This window comes from Prorops nasuta, unplaced genomic scaffold (assembly GCF_024137725.1).
Source record: "Prorops nasuta isolate Cenicafe-Biocafe unplaced genomic scaffold, Cenicafe_Pnas_1.2 PNAS00001, whole genome shotgun sequence".
NCBI classification, from domain to species: domain Eukaryota; kingdom Metazoa; phylum Arthropoda; class Insecta; order Hymenoptera; family Bethylidae; genus Prorops; species Prorops nasuta.
The window spans coordinates 9351487-9364606 of record NW_027116798.1 but is presented as its reverse complement, the minus strand read 5'-3'; the positions used below and the strand labels follow the sequence as shown (position 1 = coordinate 9364606).

At 48.8% G+C, this 13120-nt stretch overlaps 1 protein-coding gene across 1 annotated transcript; it reads right to left on the bottom strand.

Annotated features, from left to right (window-relative positions):
- Window positions 1-672: 672 nt before the first annotated feature.
- LOC136785560 (uncharacterized) lies at window positions 673-5982 on the bottom strand. The gene is given in 3 exon segments (XM_066746659.1): window positions 673-3363; window positions 3365-4182; window positions 4281-5982. Coding segments are annotated over 3 exon segments (5211 nt in total).
- Between the last annotated feature and the right edge of the window lie 7138 nt (window positions 5983-13120).

The following is a 13120-nucleotide window of genomic DNA, read 5'->3' as shown; positions in this document are numbered from 1 at the left end:
TCGGTTTGGGTGGCGCGGTCCCGGGTCTCAACGAGGTCAGACTTTGGCTTCTCGTCCCCGGCTTGTATACCGATGGACCGACGGTACTCGGGATCGACAACTATTTTTGCCTCCTCCGTCTGGGTGGTGCAGTCGTTGACACTATCCCGTACTGACACTCCTTTGTCGTATGAGCGTACTGGGGGATGATCCTCCTTGAACAGCCGGTCGAGGCTCTCCTGTACCCTTTGTTGAAGGCTGGGATACCTGTTACACCACTTCTTTATCTTTGCCGCGAAGGGCCGAGGGGGTCTCCAAGGGTCTCTCCCGTCTGGATCGAGCTCTTCTCCCTCGATGTGGACTTCACGGTCGCTACTGACGTTGGAACTGCGGTCCACTTCCTCGATATCGTCTTCCTCGGTGAGGTCCACGAATTTGACGTCTGGCTCTGGGTTTGACTTTCGGGTACCTTCAGGAGCCTTGTTACCCTTAGTGCACCGTGGCTTCGTGTGGGGTCGCCTCAAGGGGACTTCCGGATCGGCATCATCCGGCAACCCAAATTCACCTCCCCTAAACATTGTCGGTGTCGCCGATGTTTAGGTGGCTTCCGCAAGTTTTCTTTTCGTTAACACCCGTTTAGGAGAATAAGGTCGCCCGTAGGTATCGGGGAAAGATCAGTGGGAATTTGGATAATTAGTCCGCCCGTGGTTCCGTGTCCGGGGATTCTTCAGCTGGAATATAGGATTTAAGATGTGATAAGTGGGATTTGGATTTCTTACCAGTAGTGAGATCCTCCACCTCGTATACTAACGGGGAAATGACTGTAATTACCCGAGAGGGTCCTGTAAATTTTGGTGTTAGCTTCGCCGCGAAATTTTTCATCGCGGAAGACAAGACATGTGCTCGAGACAGTACCAGGTCGCCTACCCGAAACTGTTCATCGCGGCGTTTGGAGTTATATGGTTTGGACTGACGCACGAAAGCCTGATCTAACCTCTGCGTAACCCACTCGCGAACTGCCTGCAATTTCTTCATGCGATCACTCCATGCGGCCTCACCCCCAATAGGGGAAAACGTTATCTCCCCAATCGAGGACCCGTCCTCCCCCACGGGAGGTCCGTTGATGGATGGAGACACCTCGCCCAATCTGGGGAGAGAGGCCACCTTGTTTCGGATGCACTCAATTGGGGATAATTCCCTCCCAAAATTAAGGAAAGCCGGACTTAGTCCCAAAGTCGAATGTCGAGCGGTATTAAAAGCAAAACGAAAGTCTGCTAAGTGGTTATCCCATTCCCTGTGGTTCTCTTTGAGAAACGCTACAATCATGGTTTTAATGACACGATTTACCCTCTCGACGGGGTTAGCTTGTGGATGATAAGGGGGTGTAGTGGAGTGATAGATTCCGAAATCCCTACAGAGCCCGTCTATAACCCGATTTACAAACTCAGTCCCGTTGTCTGTGAGCAATACTTTGGGAGTGCCCCATCGAGAAACGATCATCTCGTGGAAGGCATCTCGTATCTTAGGTCCCGTGGCTCGGCGTAACGCACACAACTCTACCCATTTGGTGAAATAATCCTGTATGACGAGGACGTATGCGTAGCCCTGTTTACTAGGGGGAAATGGTCCCATTATGTCGGCAGCCACGTACTCCCAGGGACGCTCGACCACCCGTCTTCCCATCAGCCCGGCGGGGGCTGTAGTTTCTACCTTTGTTTTCTGACAGGTGTCGCATCTCGACACATAGTGATGGGCATCTCGATACATCTTAGGCCAATAGTAGCGCAGGCACGCCCGGTGATAGGTCTTCTCGATTCCGAGGTGACCGGCCTGAGTCACTCCGTGGCATTCTTCTAGGATCCGGATTTGCCACTTCCTGGGTACCACCAGCTTCCATGCATCCAGGTCGGATAATTCTGGCTCGCAGTCTCTGGAGGGGCGGTTTATATAAAGCCTCCCGTGAGAGATTTGCCAATCTCGATATTTCTTAGGCTCCCGATTCACGGCTTCATATTTGTTGGTGTACCAATCATCGTCGAGGTCGACCCAATCGTCCGATTCATCCCTACGGTCTTCTTCCTCATTACCTAAGGAATAAATCCTCCCAGAGTCCTGGGGAGTCGTGTCCGACTCTTCGCCACCATTCCCTTCGAACATCCGCGATAACGCGTCCGGAACATGGTGTAGCGCGCCCTTGCGATGGAGAATCTTGTAGTCGTACTCGAGTAGTTCCAATCCCCAGCGTGCTAGACGTCCCGTTGGATTTTTGACGTTATGGAGCCATAGTAGACTACTATGGTCCGTGATGACGGTGAACCGGGTCCCTTCCAAGTACGCTCGAAACTTCCTAATCGCCCATATAACCGCGAGACATTCCTGTTCGGTCGTGGTATAATTTCTTTCAGCGCTGGTCAAGGTGCGGCTCGCGTAAGCAATTACCCGATCGGTGTCCTCGATTTCTTGCGTGAGTACGGCACCCAGACCCACCGTACTTGCGTCGGTTTGCAGGACAAAGGGAACATTGAAGTTAGGGCAAGCTAGCGTCGGGGCTTTTACTAAGTGGTTCCGCAGCTCCCGAAACGCAATCTCTTGGTCTTCACCCCACAGCCATGCCTGATTTTTCCTTAGTAGTCGGTTAATTGGTTCGCTTTCTGTTGCAAAGTTCGGGATGAATTTCCGATACCAGGACACCATGCCCATGAATCGCCTTACTTGTTTTACATTTTTCGGGGTCGGATACTCAAGGATTGGTGCTGTTTTATCTGGATCCATCCGGAATCCCTGCCTGTCAACCAGAAACCCCAGATACTTGACTTCCGCTTTGCAAAATTCACTTTTATCCGGATTGATGCGTAGTCCCGCTCCTACCACCCGATCAAACACGCGCTTTAGCCATACCAGATGTTCAGGGAAGGTCTCGGTGACTATGATTATATCATCTAGGTAGGCGAAAGCGTGGGGTTCCATTTCGGGACCGATCAATTTGTCCAGCAATCTCTGGAAAGTTGCCGGGGCCCCCGTCAACCCGAACGGCATCCGTCTAAAATGGAATAAGCCTCTTCCGGGCACTGTAAAAGCGGTTATTTCGCGACTCGACTCCTCCATGGGTATTTGGAAGTAAGCCTGACTCAAATCAATAGCCGAAATATATCTGGCGGCCTTCAGTCTTTCCAAAATACTCTGCATGTAAGGGAGAGGGTATGCATCCTTTTTCGAAACCGCATTTACGCGTCGGTAGTCTAAGCAGAATCTATATGAACCTCCCGATTTCCGCACCATGACGATCGGGGAGGACCATTCGCTGTGAGACGGCTCTATTATGCCCTCCTTCAATAGGCGATCCACCTCTTCATATATGGCTTTCTGGACGACCGGGGCAACGGGGGTAGTATCGCTGTTTAATCGCGGATGCACTGCCTACGTCTATCTTATGAGAAGTTAACGCGGTCACCCCCGGAGCTGCCAACAATCTAGGGCGCTCTTCGGCCAAAAACTGTTCGAGTTCAGCTTGCTCCCGGGGAATTAATTCACTAAGACCACAACATAGGTCCATAGGTACATCCCCTTCTTCGGGAGAGGACTCTCCACCCGTTTCTACGGGGACATCGGAATCGCCCCCTGGGAAGGGGAATATCAGGTCCTCTCCCAGTTCTTGATAACTGGAGGCCCGTTCCACGATGGTCATTCCGATTTGGGGAACCCCTTCGCTTCCCTGAATTCCCGGGGAGGTCCAGTTCGAATCCTCTCGCCCTTCCCTCTCAAAGGGGAAAACGTGGTTCGGTTGTGACTCAAACCACCATATTCTTTTGGGGAAGTTGATCACTATTCCAAATGCGTGTAAGGCATCCAACCCTAGTATACAGGGGACTGATAGCGAGGGGAATATTCGTGCTTTTACTTCGCGGGTTGTAAATCCGATGGTCATGGGTAGACGCACTTCGCCCTTTATAGTAGCCACATAGCCATCGGCAGTAGTCACGGTGCTTGGTGGCCCAGGCAAGACGGGTAAGTTTAACTCACGGAGTAATTTCCAACCGATCGCTCCTAAGAAGGTTCGGGTCGCCCCGCTGTCGACTAGTACGGGTAAGGGAACCTCGTCAACGAGAGCAGCCAAATACAACAGGGGGCTGCCCCGCCTCACCACTAGAACCGGTTCAGATGAGCTATGGCCGCTTAACAGAAACCCGTCTAATCGGTCGGCCGCTGACGAAGTCAACGGCCCGCCCTTGCGTTTCCCGGAATACACTCGCATTTTACACTGGTTACCCCATCCTTACCGCACCTATAGCAAAAGATCTTACGGATAGTGGAGGGGCAATCTCGCCAGGAATGTCCGGACAGTCTGCAGTTCCAACAAATATACGGCCGTCGTTCCCCTCCCGAGTTATCCGGACTCGACTTTTCCACTGCCAGTTGTATCGCTTCAGGAGCGTCTTTCAGACTGCAGCCACTGGAGTCTTCCTCCGGGTTTGGCTCGAACAATTCGCTTATCATGGCCGCGGCTCGTCGTGGGACACGAGTGCCTCTCGCACTTACGGGACAGGCCAATTCGGGGTACATCGTTCTGTCAGGCGGGGGTGGAGCGCAATAAGTTTGGGTAGCCCTCACGGCTTCCTCGACCCGACAGGCTCTATTTTCCAATGCCTCGAAAGTCCGAATTGAGTCGATGTCGATGGCTGGTTGGAGTCGCGGTACCATGTTTTTGTAGGCCATCCATATCCACTCTCTTTCCGGCCACGGCGGCGTTAAACGGCCCAACATACTACGCATGCATACTAAATAATCCGCGACCAATTCTCCCTCCCCCTGAGTGCGCTTAGAAATTTCTTGTCGTAGGTTAAATTGTATATTCGGGCCTCCGAAACGCGACCTGAAAGCTTGTTCGAAGGTGGGCCAGTTGCCCCAACGTGATCTCAGCCCCCGATACCACTGCAAAGCTATGCCGTTTAACGCGTACCGTACATAATCCAGCATCATGGAATCTGTTATGTTCAGTGGTATTCGGACGTCGACAAGGCGGAGGAGGAAGGCTTCCGGATCTTCGCCGTTCCTGCCCGTGAAACTAATTTTCAATCTGCTAAACATGGAACAGATAGAAGAGACTTGGTTAGCCAAGTTCTCCCTTGGGTAGCTTTGAGCGCCATAATGCATCGGTGGTGGTACTGCGTGCGACGAATACGCTAAGTATGGGTCCAATGAACCGAAAGCATGCGCCGATGGTGGAGCGATTCCCTCCCGATCATGAACGACCGGGGATGGGGAAAACTCACCCAATGCTCTCCTCCCGAGACCTCCCGGGCTCCTTCCCGGGGAACATCGGGGACCAACGAACATATCCGTCCCCGCCGTTCCGGCCTCTCCTGTAGTTGCTTGGTCCGGATCACCGATATCCGACGCTGGGACGAAGGTAACCGCGGCACAGTGCCTACCCCCCAATACTTCATCGTGAACGTTTTGTTTTCCGCGTCCTTCTCTGGTTGGGGCTTCGCCAGGATGGTCACCGGGAATTACTTCTCTTATTTTTCCTCCCGGGAGGATTTCCGACAGCCGCTCTATCAGGGTGACAATCTGCTCCTCCAGACGGGTATTCTCAGGTCTCCGGCTCCGATGACCGCCCAAGCTCGGCCCCTCCATACACCTATCGGAAGGGGGACTTCGCTCTAAAAACCTCGGCGTTTTGCGCTTCGCTCCATCATTCCGCGATGCCGCACTCCACGGTTGCCTCGTGTCGGCCTGTGCTATCCGCGTTTCATCGGTCCCTTCCTCTCCTCTACTAACAGGGAGTGTCTCTGCGGATGCTTCATCGCGGCTCATATTTTCTACCCGGGTCTGACTGGGGCTGGATTCTTTCGTACTTAAGTAGGCGTATAGGCGCTGCCTCAACGTTGGCAATATTCCGCTAGTCGGTAAGCCCAGCGTCGCCAGCTGGGTAACAGTTTCTTCGGCATTGAGTCTGTTGATCCACGCGAGAGGATCTTCCTTATCTGGCCCATCTTGGTCCATCCCGGCGAATTATTCAATCCAACACGCGAGTCTAAGTTACCGGTGTGTTCGATATACGCGTCCTCTCTGAGAGGACCTATCCCGCAGAGGGGGAATATTTTATCGGCCTGATTCCCTCGGACCGGGGATGTTTCTTCCGATTTCTCCCGATGTGCGCCAGACACACCAGGGTGTGCTTCAATGGGGAAAACACCACCCAAACTCACACCACCCAGCGACTATAGCACTTCTGGGGACTATTGTTACTCCCGTGGGAAAAGTGCCCCGCTAAGTATTATTTGGGAAAGGAACACCAATTATGATACCGCGAGAATGCACTTTCGTTCGGGGACAAGGCTTTTTCTCTCCAGACCAAGATGGGGAAGTTTGTCCGCCCCAGCTATCTGGGAGCAAACTCCTCTACACGGAAACCGCCAGTTTTATTTCCCCGATCGCGGGAGACTGTACGCCTTCCTCACAACCCGGTATCAACTCACTCCCGTGGGAAAAGTGCCCCGCTAAGTATTATTTGGGAAAGTAACACCAATTATAATACCGCGAGAATGCACTCCCTTTCGGGGACAATCAGAGCTGTTTCTTCACTCTGTCACGCACCGACCCGAATCTTTATTCGCACTATCTCAGAACTCACTGTCTCGAATTTTCCCCGTATATCGCGAACTAACACCCACTAACTAACAGGGGGAATTATTATTTCGGAGGATTTCGCGTGGAGGAAAATCACAAACTACTCGCGGGTAGCTCGTGTTGGTGGAGACGATGTCCACTTACCTTTCCTACCACCACCAATTGACGGTCCCTCCCGGCCGCTTTCACTGCTGGCTTTATCTGTCGTACTCTCCTTTGCTGGTCTCGGGTTGTTTCCTCTAAGATCCCTTCTCTGTTGCTTCTTTAAGGTTACACCAGTATTTTCACTTGATACTATGTTTTAGGCACAGAATGGTTTGAGATCGACTCTTCGCTATGAGCTCTGTACTCGCACTGCCGGTTACCGGCTAGCAGGGTCCGGTAGGTGGGGGTAAAGGACCAATCGCGTTTCCCTAAGTTATAAACAAAGTTCGGGACTACTTTCGATGTTACTCCGCGATCTGTTATTGTCACCGGATTAAGCCTTCTAGGAAAGTCAACAAAATCAAAACATTGACAGTCCTGTAGCCCACTAAGCGATTCCTTAGCCCATTCCTCCGAATTAGAGAATATTGTTTTTCATCGTAAACACGCTGTTACTTCTTAGCATGCTACATCTTAGTATTTATTATTATTTTTTTTTACTTATCTACTCAATCCAAAGATTGAATTAGACACAAAGGGGACAAACTTGTACACAACGACAGTAAATCTACTCATCCATACTAACAACTTTCTCACTTGACAACAACAAACGATAGCACTGTTAAGGGTTTTTCTTTTCCTTATTCGTTCTTAGCCAACCTGCAAAAACTCCTCACCCATTAGGCCCCACGTTGGGCGCCAAATTTGTAACGCATAATGCCCTATGACCTTTTACCGTATGGCATTACCGCCCAAAACAGGGGAATTTATCCGTTCAGACCCAAGTCATCCCGGTGACGGGGAGAGTCAAAATTTTAAAGTTTGTTGGGCGCCAGGCTAGATGTTGTAGCCAGGGTCCATACGAACTTATTCCCATATTTTTTCTTACCGCGGCTAGTCAGCCCCCGAGGGTAGGAGAGGGGCAGGATTAGGACGAGCCAGGAGTAATACAGAGTCGGCCCTCTTTTCTATATCCATCTCACAAGTAAAACACAACAATGATAATTCTGGATTAATCTCCGAGGCTTTATTCATATGCGGCGGGCATAAACATGGTACAGGCACTCGGGTCCCCCTTATCACATGGGCATTTCGTAACTTAGTGTAACTCACTCACATACGATCTATTCTCGAACAAAATAGACAATTCTCGTTCACACGCACACACACACCAAAATTCGAGTAGCGGGGAAGAGGTAAAATCCTGGCGGATGTTAACAGAGTGACTCCTAGCCCACGGAACTCATCAACCCGATGTAGGGGACAAGGTTCATCAATTCCAAAGTTACTGGCCACATCCCGGAGGAGGCCTCCTACGGGACTAGGACCTTGATTCAGTGGGGAGGCACGCCATGGGCACTCATTCTCCGATTACGCTTCCCGGAGAAGCCCCTGCGAAATAGGTACTCGGCCGAGGCCCATTCTAGAGACGCCCGACACCTCGCAGGCCCTATCGTGGGTCGCGCAAGTTCGGGTCCCGTCCTATGACCGATCGGATACCTAGTTTCGACACGCGAGCGGGATATTTAACGAAATATCGCTTCGCTCTTACTGGAATCAGCGCCATAGTCTCGCGGATTAATCTACCATGCCAACCGACGGCCATCTTTAACAGGTACTCGTAGGCTAGGGGGCTAGTCACCCGAATCTGCTGTACTCCCTACGAGGCTCTGCCAATTATCAGGGGATTTACCGGGGAAGAAACACCCTGGGTGAGGAGCCTGGTTCGGCTATCTGACCTTGGTTCGCCGAGAGTATCGTTGTCAGGAAACAGCCTTGTCGTTGGTTTAAGACACCTCGGCCTCGCCGCTCCGTCTTTCCGGGACACTCCTCTGCGGCCCATTTTCTTCTCTATTGGGCTTCCTTGACCCTTGGAAATCTTCCCTTCTCCCCAATGCTCCAAAATCCCAGCGTCTCGTCGATTCCTCTCGCTCCTCGTTTAGGACGCGACAACCATCACGGGCCGGAACTTTACGACGACGACGCGCTCTCGTCGACGATCTCGTGCCGACGAGTCTCTTTCTCCCCCTCCATCCTCCTCCTCACTCCCCTTACTTCGCGGCACCTCTCTTCCCCCTCATTTACTCTACTGGCCCAGTTATTATTGGCCAATAACGAGGTCACTTGAGTTTTCACGCGAGGTGGTCCGTCGTTTCAGTCTTCTCGCCGTCCCTCTCCACGTAAGACCCATCGGCGTCTCTTTCGGGAGTAACAGAGGGGACGGCTAGGGGGGGATCTTGGAGGCGGAGGAGCTCCGGGAGAAGTATCTGCCATATCTTTGCAGCTCACCCTCGACTCCTTCTCTCGCTCCTTTCCTTCCCGCGGGTCGCCCCACTCTCATTTCCCTTAATTCGCCTAGGTCCATCCCTTTCTCTTTGATCCCCTCCCCACTACTCGAATCATTCTCACTCTCAATCATACATGCTAGTCAAAACTATAATTAACTATCATAGGCGTCTGGCACTCAAGTGCAGAATTTGCCTTGTTCAGTTAAATAACTGGAGTATGGGTGACTCCCTAGGTGGGACGGCGACCTGAGCGGGAGGGCGGGTACACTCTGTTACGTTGAAGGTCGAATAGACCAGGATCACCCACTTATAATGGGGATCCCAAAAATCCACGTTATAGTACAAATAATTCGAGCCTTCAAGGCTTAAGTGTCCAGCCCCTGGTGGTACCTGCCAATATGCTTGACTCAAGTCGAGCGTTGTTAAATAATTGGCCTGTCGTAACTCATCTAGGATCGCAGCCATGTTCGGTAATGGGTACGCATCCTTTTTAGTTACAGCGTTAACGAGCCGGAGATCCACACAAAATCGGAGCTTGCCATTGGTTCTCTTTGCCATGACTACCGGGCTCGCCCAATCACTTTGCGACGGTTCGATAATTCCATTGTTTAGCATATCGTCAACCTCTTGCCACATAGCTTGGCGGATTTTATCCGTACACCTATGAGTTCGCTGTCTGATTGGCTCGTGATCTTGCACGTCAATTATGACTGCCGGTAACTTTGAAATTCCAGGTTTTCCAGAAATGGGGGGCAGTTTAATTTCTAGAAATTCTTTTAATTTCTTAGCGTTATCATTATCGGGAACCATTAAGCCGTTATTCACCACTACACAGTTTAGTGTTTCGGCATTCGAGAACAAATGTTTATTTTGAGGTTTTTCCTTGTAAGCCCATTCCCCCGTGGAGAAGTCCACGACAACATGAGCATCTTGTAGGAAATCAAGTCCCCAAATAAAATCACTCGACAAAGAAGGCATCCATAGTGTGTCAACTATAGTAGTCTTCCCCTCAAGAAATATCGGGATCTTGGCGGATTCAATTACTTTACATGTGTAATTGTTGCCAACGGTAACTCTTAAGGGTTCTATTTTATTGGCTTCTATACCAATTGAATTAAACAATTCAATGGCTACTTTGCCTGCAAACGTGCGTGAGGTTCCCGAGTCCACCAGCGCACGCAGCTTTTCTCCTTTTACGGTGATCTTGGTGTAGAATGCTAGTTTCCTAGATCTATCGCCAAACGTCGTAATTACTATATCAGCAATATCACACCGACCGGTAACTTATCGCCCGATTGATTATCGTTCGAATTTTCAGTAGCAAGCACTCGAGCGCTTGTGTCCCCTGAATGTTTGTTTACATTCTCCGTCTCTAACATAACATGTTGGTCTGAGAAGTCGCGGGAGCGCTAATTATGGTTAATATTCACACATTACTGTACTGAATATTCCTCAACATAATTATCCGGGATTATATTATCTTAGTTTTCACCCAAGATTTTCGGTATCATGTTTTTCCGCTCTTGGAGTGTCGTAACATTCTCGGGAAATTTTACGAACTCCTCTTTGCATTTTTTGAACAGCATTTAGGGCGCTCCGCTGTAGAAACCCCTTTGCTGCCACATCGGTAACAGAACATTGTTCTCTCCTTTTTACACGCACTCCAACCGTGTCCAGCTTTCCCGCAATTAAAGCAGGTAGCGCTCGGGCCCGGTTATTTACGTTTTGAGCCCTGCCGGTTGTTATTGTTGTCAGCTGCCTTATCTAACGAAGGTCTCGACTTGGAACTGGTTCCTTGTCGGTTCCTTGTTGATTTGAAGGCTTTCAAATGCTCTTCGTTATCATTCGAATCCTCCGTTGTTGATTCGTCGGTATCAGAGCTGGATGTTTTATCCACTTCTAGGGCACGCACACCGTGTCACCTAGACTCTCCGGATCTTCCATGACTGCCGGTATACGCCAACTCAGTAACTAAACTTTCCTCAAGCGCGGCAGGTGGACGATATTTTAATGACGGCCTATAAGCGGCTTCGAAATTGAGCACCAAACGCTCCAGTTCTCGATACGTCATGTATTTGTGTATAGCAATGCCTCTTCTATACACCAGTAGCATATTCTTGTGCGCGATAGCGATTCGGCTCCAATCCGATCTTTCTCTGCCTATTTTCCGAATATACGACTGTATAGTCTGCAATGAGGCTCGCACAAGTTCGTTAGCACCCTGAGTTCTTGTTAGAAGCAGTAATGTGAACCTGCGGGAATTTGGTATCCCCACTATGCCTCCACGGGGGAACTAACACAAACGCATGCCTCGTTCGTGAGAGCGGCGTCGCCACTGTCGCCAGTTATTTACGCGCAGTCGCGTATAAAGAGCTTCGGCCAAGGTCGGTAGACTTCGTTACACATCGGGCGTGCAAGCTAGATGCATAGAGGTATTTTCAGATCTCTCTGTCTTTCGCGACTCTCCTAGCATCTAGATCAAATGAATATTCTTCCTGTTTAGCCGGTCAGCTGGGCCGCTGCAGAAACACAACAACAATTTTCTTCCCGCTCTCTTTCTCTGCTCAGCTTACTGCGAATCATGTATGACACTGAAAATTAAAGCTCCTCGATGAAAATTCTTCCTTTTTAGCCGATCAGCAGGGCTGCTGCAGAAGGACAACAACAATTTTCATCCCGCTCTCTTTCTCTGCTCATCTTACTGCGAATCATGTATGACACTGAAAATTAAAGCTCCTCGATAAATATTCTTCCTGTTTAGCCGATCAGCTGAGCCGCTGGAAAAGGACAGCGAATATTGTCTTCTCGCTCTCTTTCTCTAATCACCGTAATCCGACAAATTTATGATCCCGAAAATAAATATTGACAGAAGTAGTCATTTTTATAAAGGTTGTGGGGCTTGGAAGAATATAATTTCTTTCAAAGTTAACCCGGAGAAAACGTTTAGTTACATTTTCAATGCATATGATTTACAGAGAAATATTTGTAATTTCTTACTGTAAATGTTAATGATAATAGGACATATCTAACAATTACTATTTCGTAATTTGCGAGAACTCAAGAACCTGTGATGTTCTTTTATTATATATGTCGGAGATGATAGGTTGAGAAGTGATTGGTTGGGGGAATATAGTGGGATGTAGTTGGGCTATGGTGGAGATAGCAGTAATATGTTGAGAAGAACGAGTGAGCGTTAGGTTCAACGAGATGTAAACAAATCGGAGTTAGTAATGTAAAGTGGGATAGTAAATAAAAGAGCGTGGAAGGGAGGGCGTAAGTATGATGCGGAGTAAATTAAGTGACAGTTTTCACGGTGGGAACCGGAAAAGACGGAAGTACTCGGGCGGCGGTTAGAAAAATTCAAGTGTTCTCCGATATATATATATTTCAACGCTATTTACATTCGTTCGTTAAATATGAGGAGTCTTGGAACATATGTTTGTATTCAATAATTGAAGACAAAATTACATAATATAAATTTGGCGTAGTCAGTTTAATACATCTTTAGGTAAACAGTTCCGAAATAATTACTCTTAATTGACTGAAAATAGATATACATAAAAGAACATCACAGGTTCTTGAGTTCTCGCAAATTACGAAATAGTAATTGTTAGATATGTCCTATTATCATTAACATTTACAGTAAGAAATTACAAATATTTCTCTGTAAATCATATGCATTGAAAATGTAACTAAACGTTTTCTCCGGGTTAACTTTGAAAGAAATTATATTCTTCCAAGCCCCACAACCTTTATAAAAATGACTACTTCTGTTAATATTTATTTTCAGGATCATAAATTTGTCGGATTACGGTGATTAGAGAAAGAGAACGAGAAGACAATATTCGCTGTCCTTTTCCAGCGGCTCAGCTGATCGGCTAAACAGGAAGAATATTTATCGAGGAGCTTTAACTTCCAGAGTCATAAATTATTCGCATTACGGTGATTAGAGAAAGAGAGCGAGAAGACAATATTCGCTGTCCTTTTCCAGCGGCTCAGCTGATCGGCTAAACAGGAAGAATATTTATCGAGGAGCTTTAATTTTCAGTGTCATACATGATTCGCAGTAAGATGAGCAG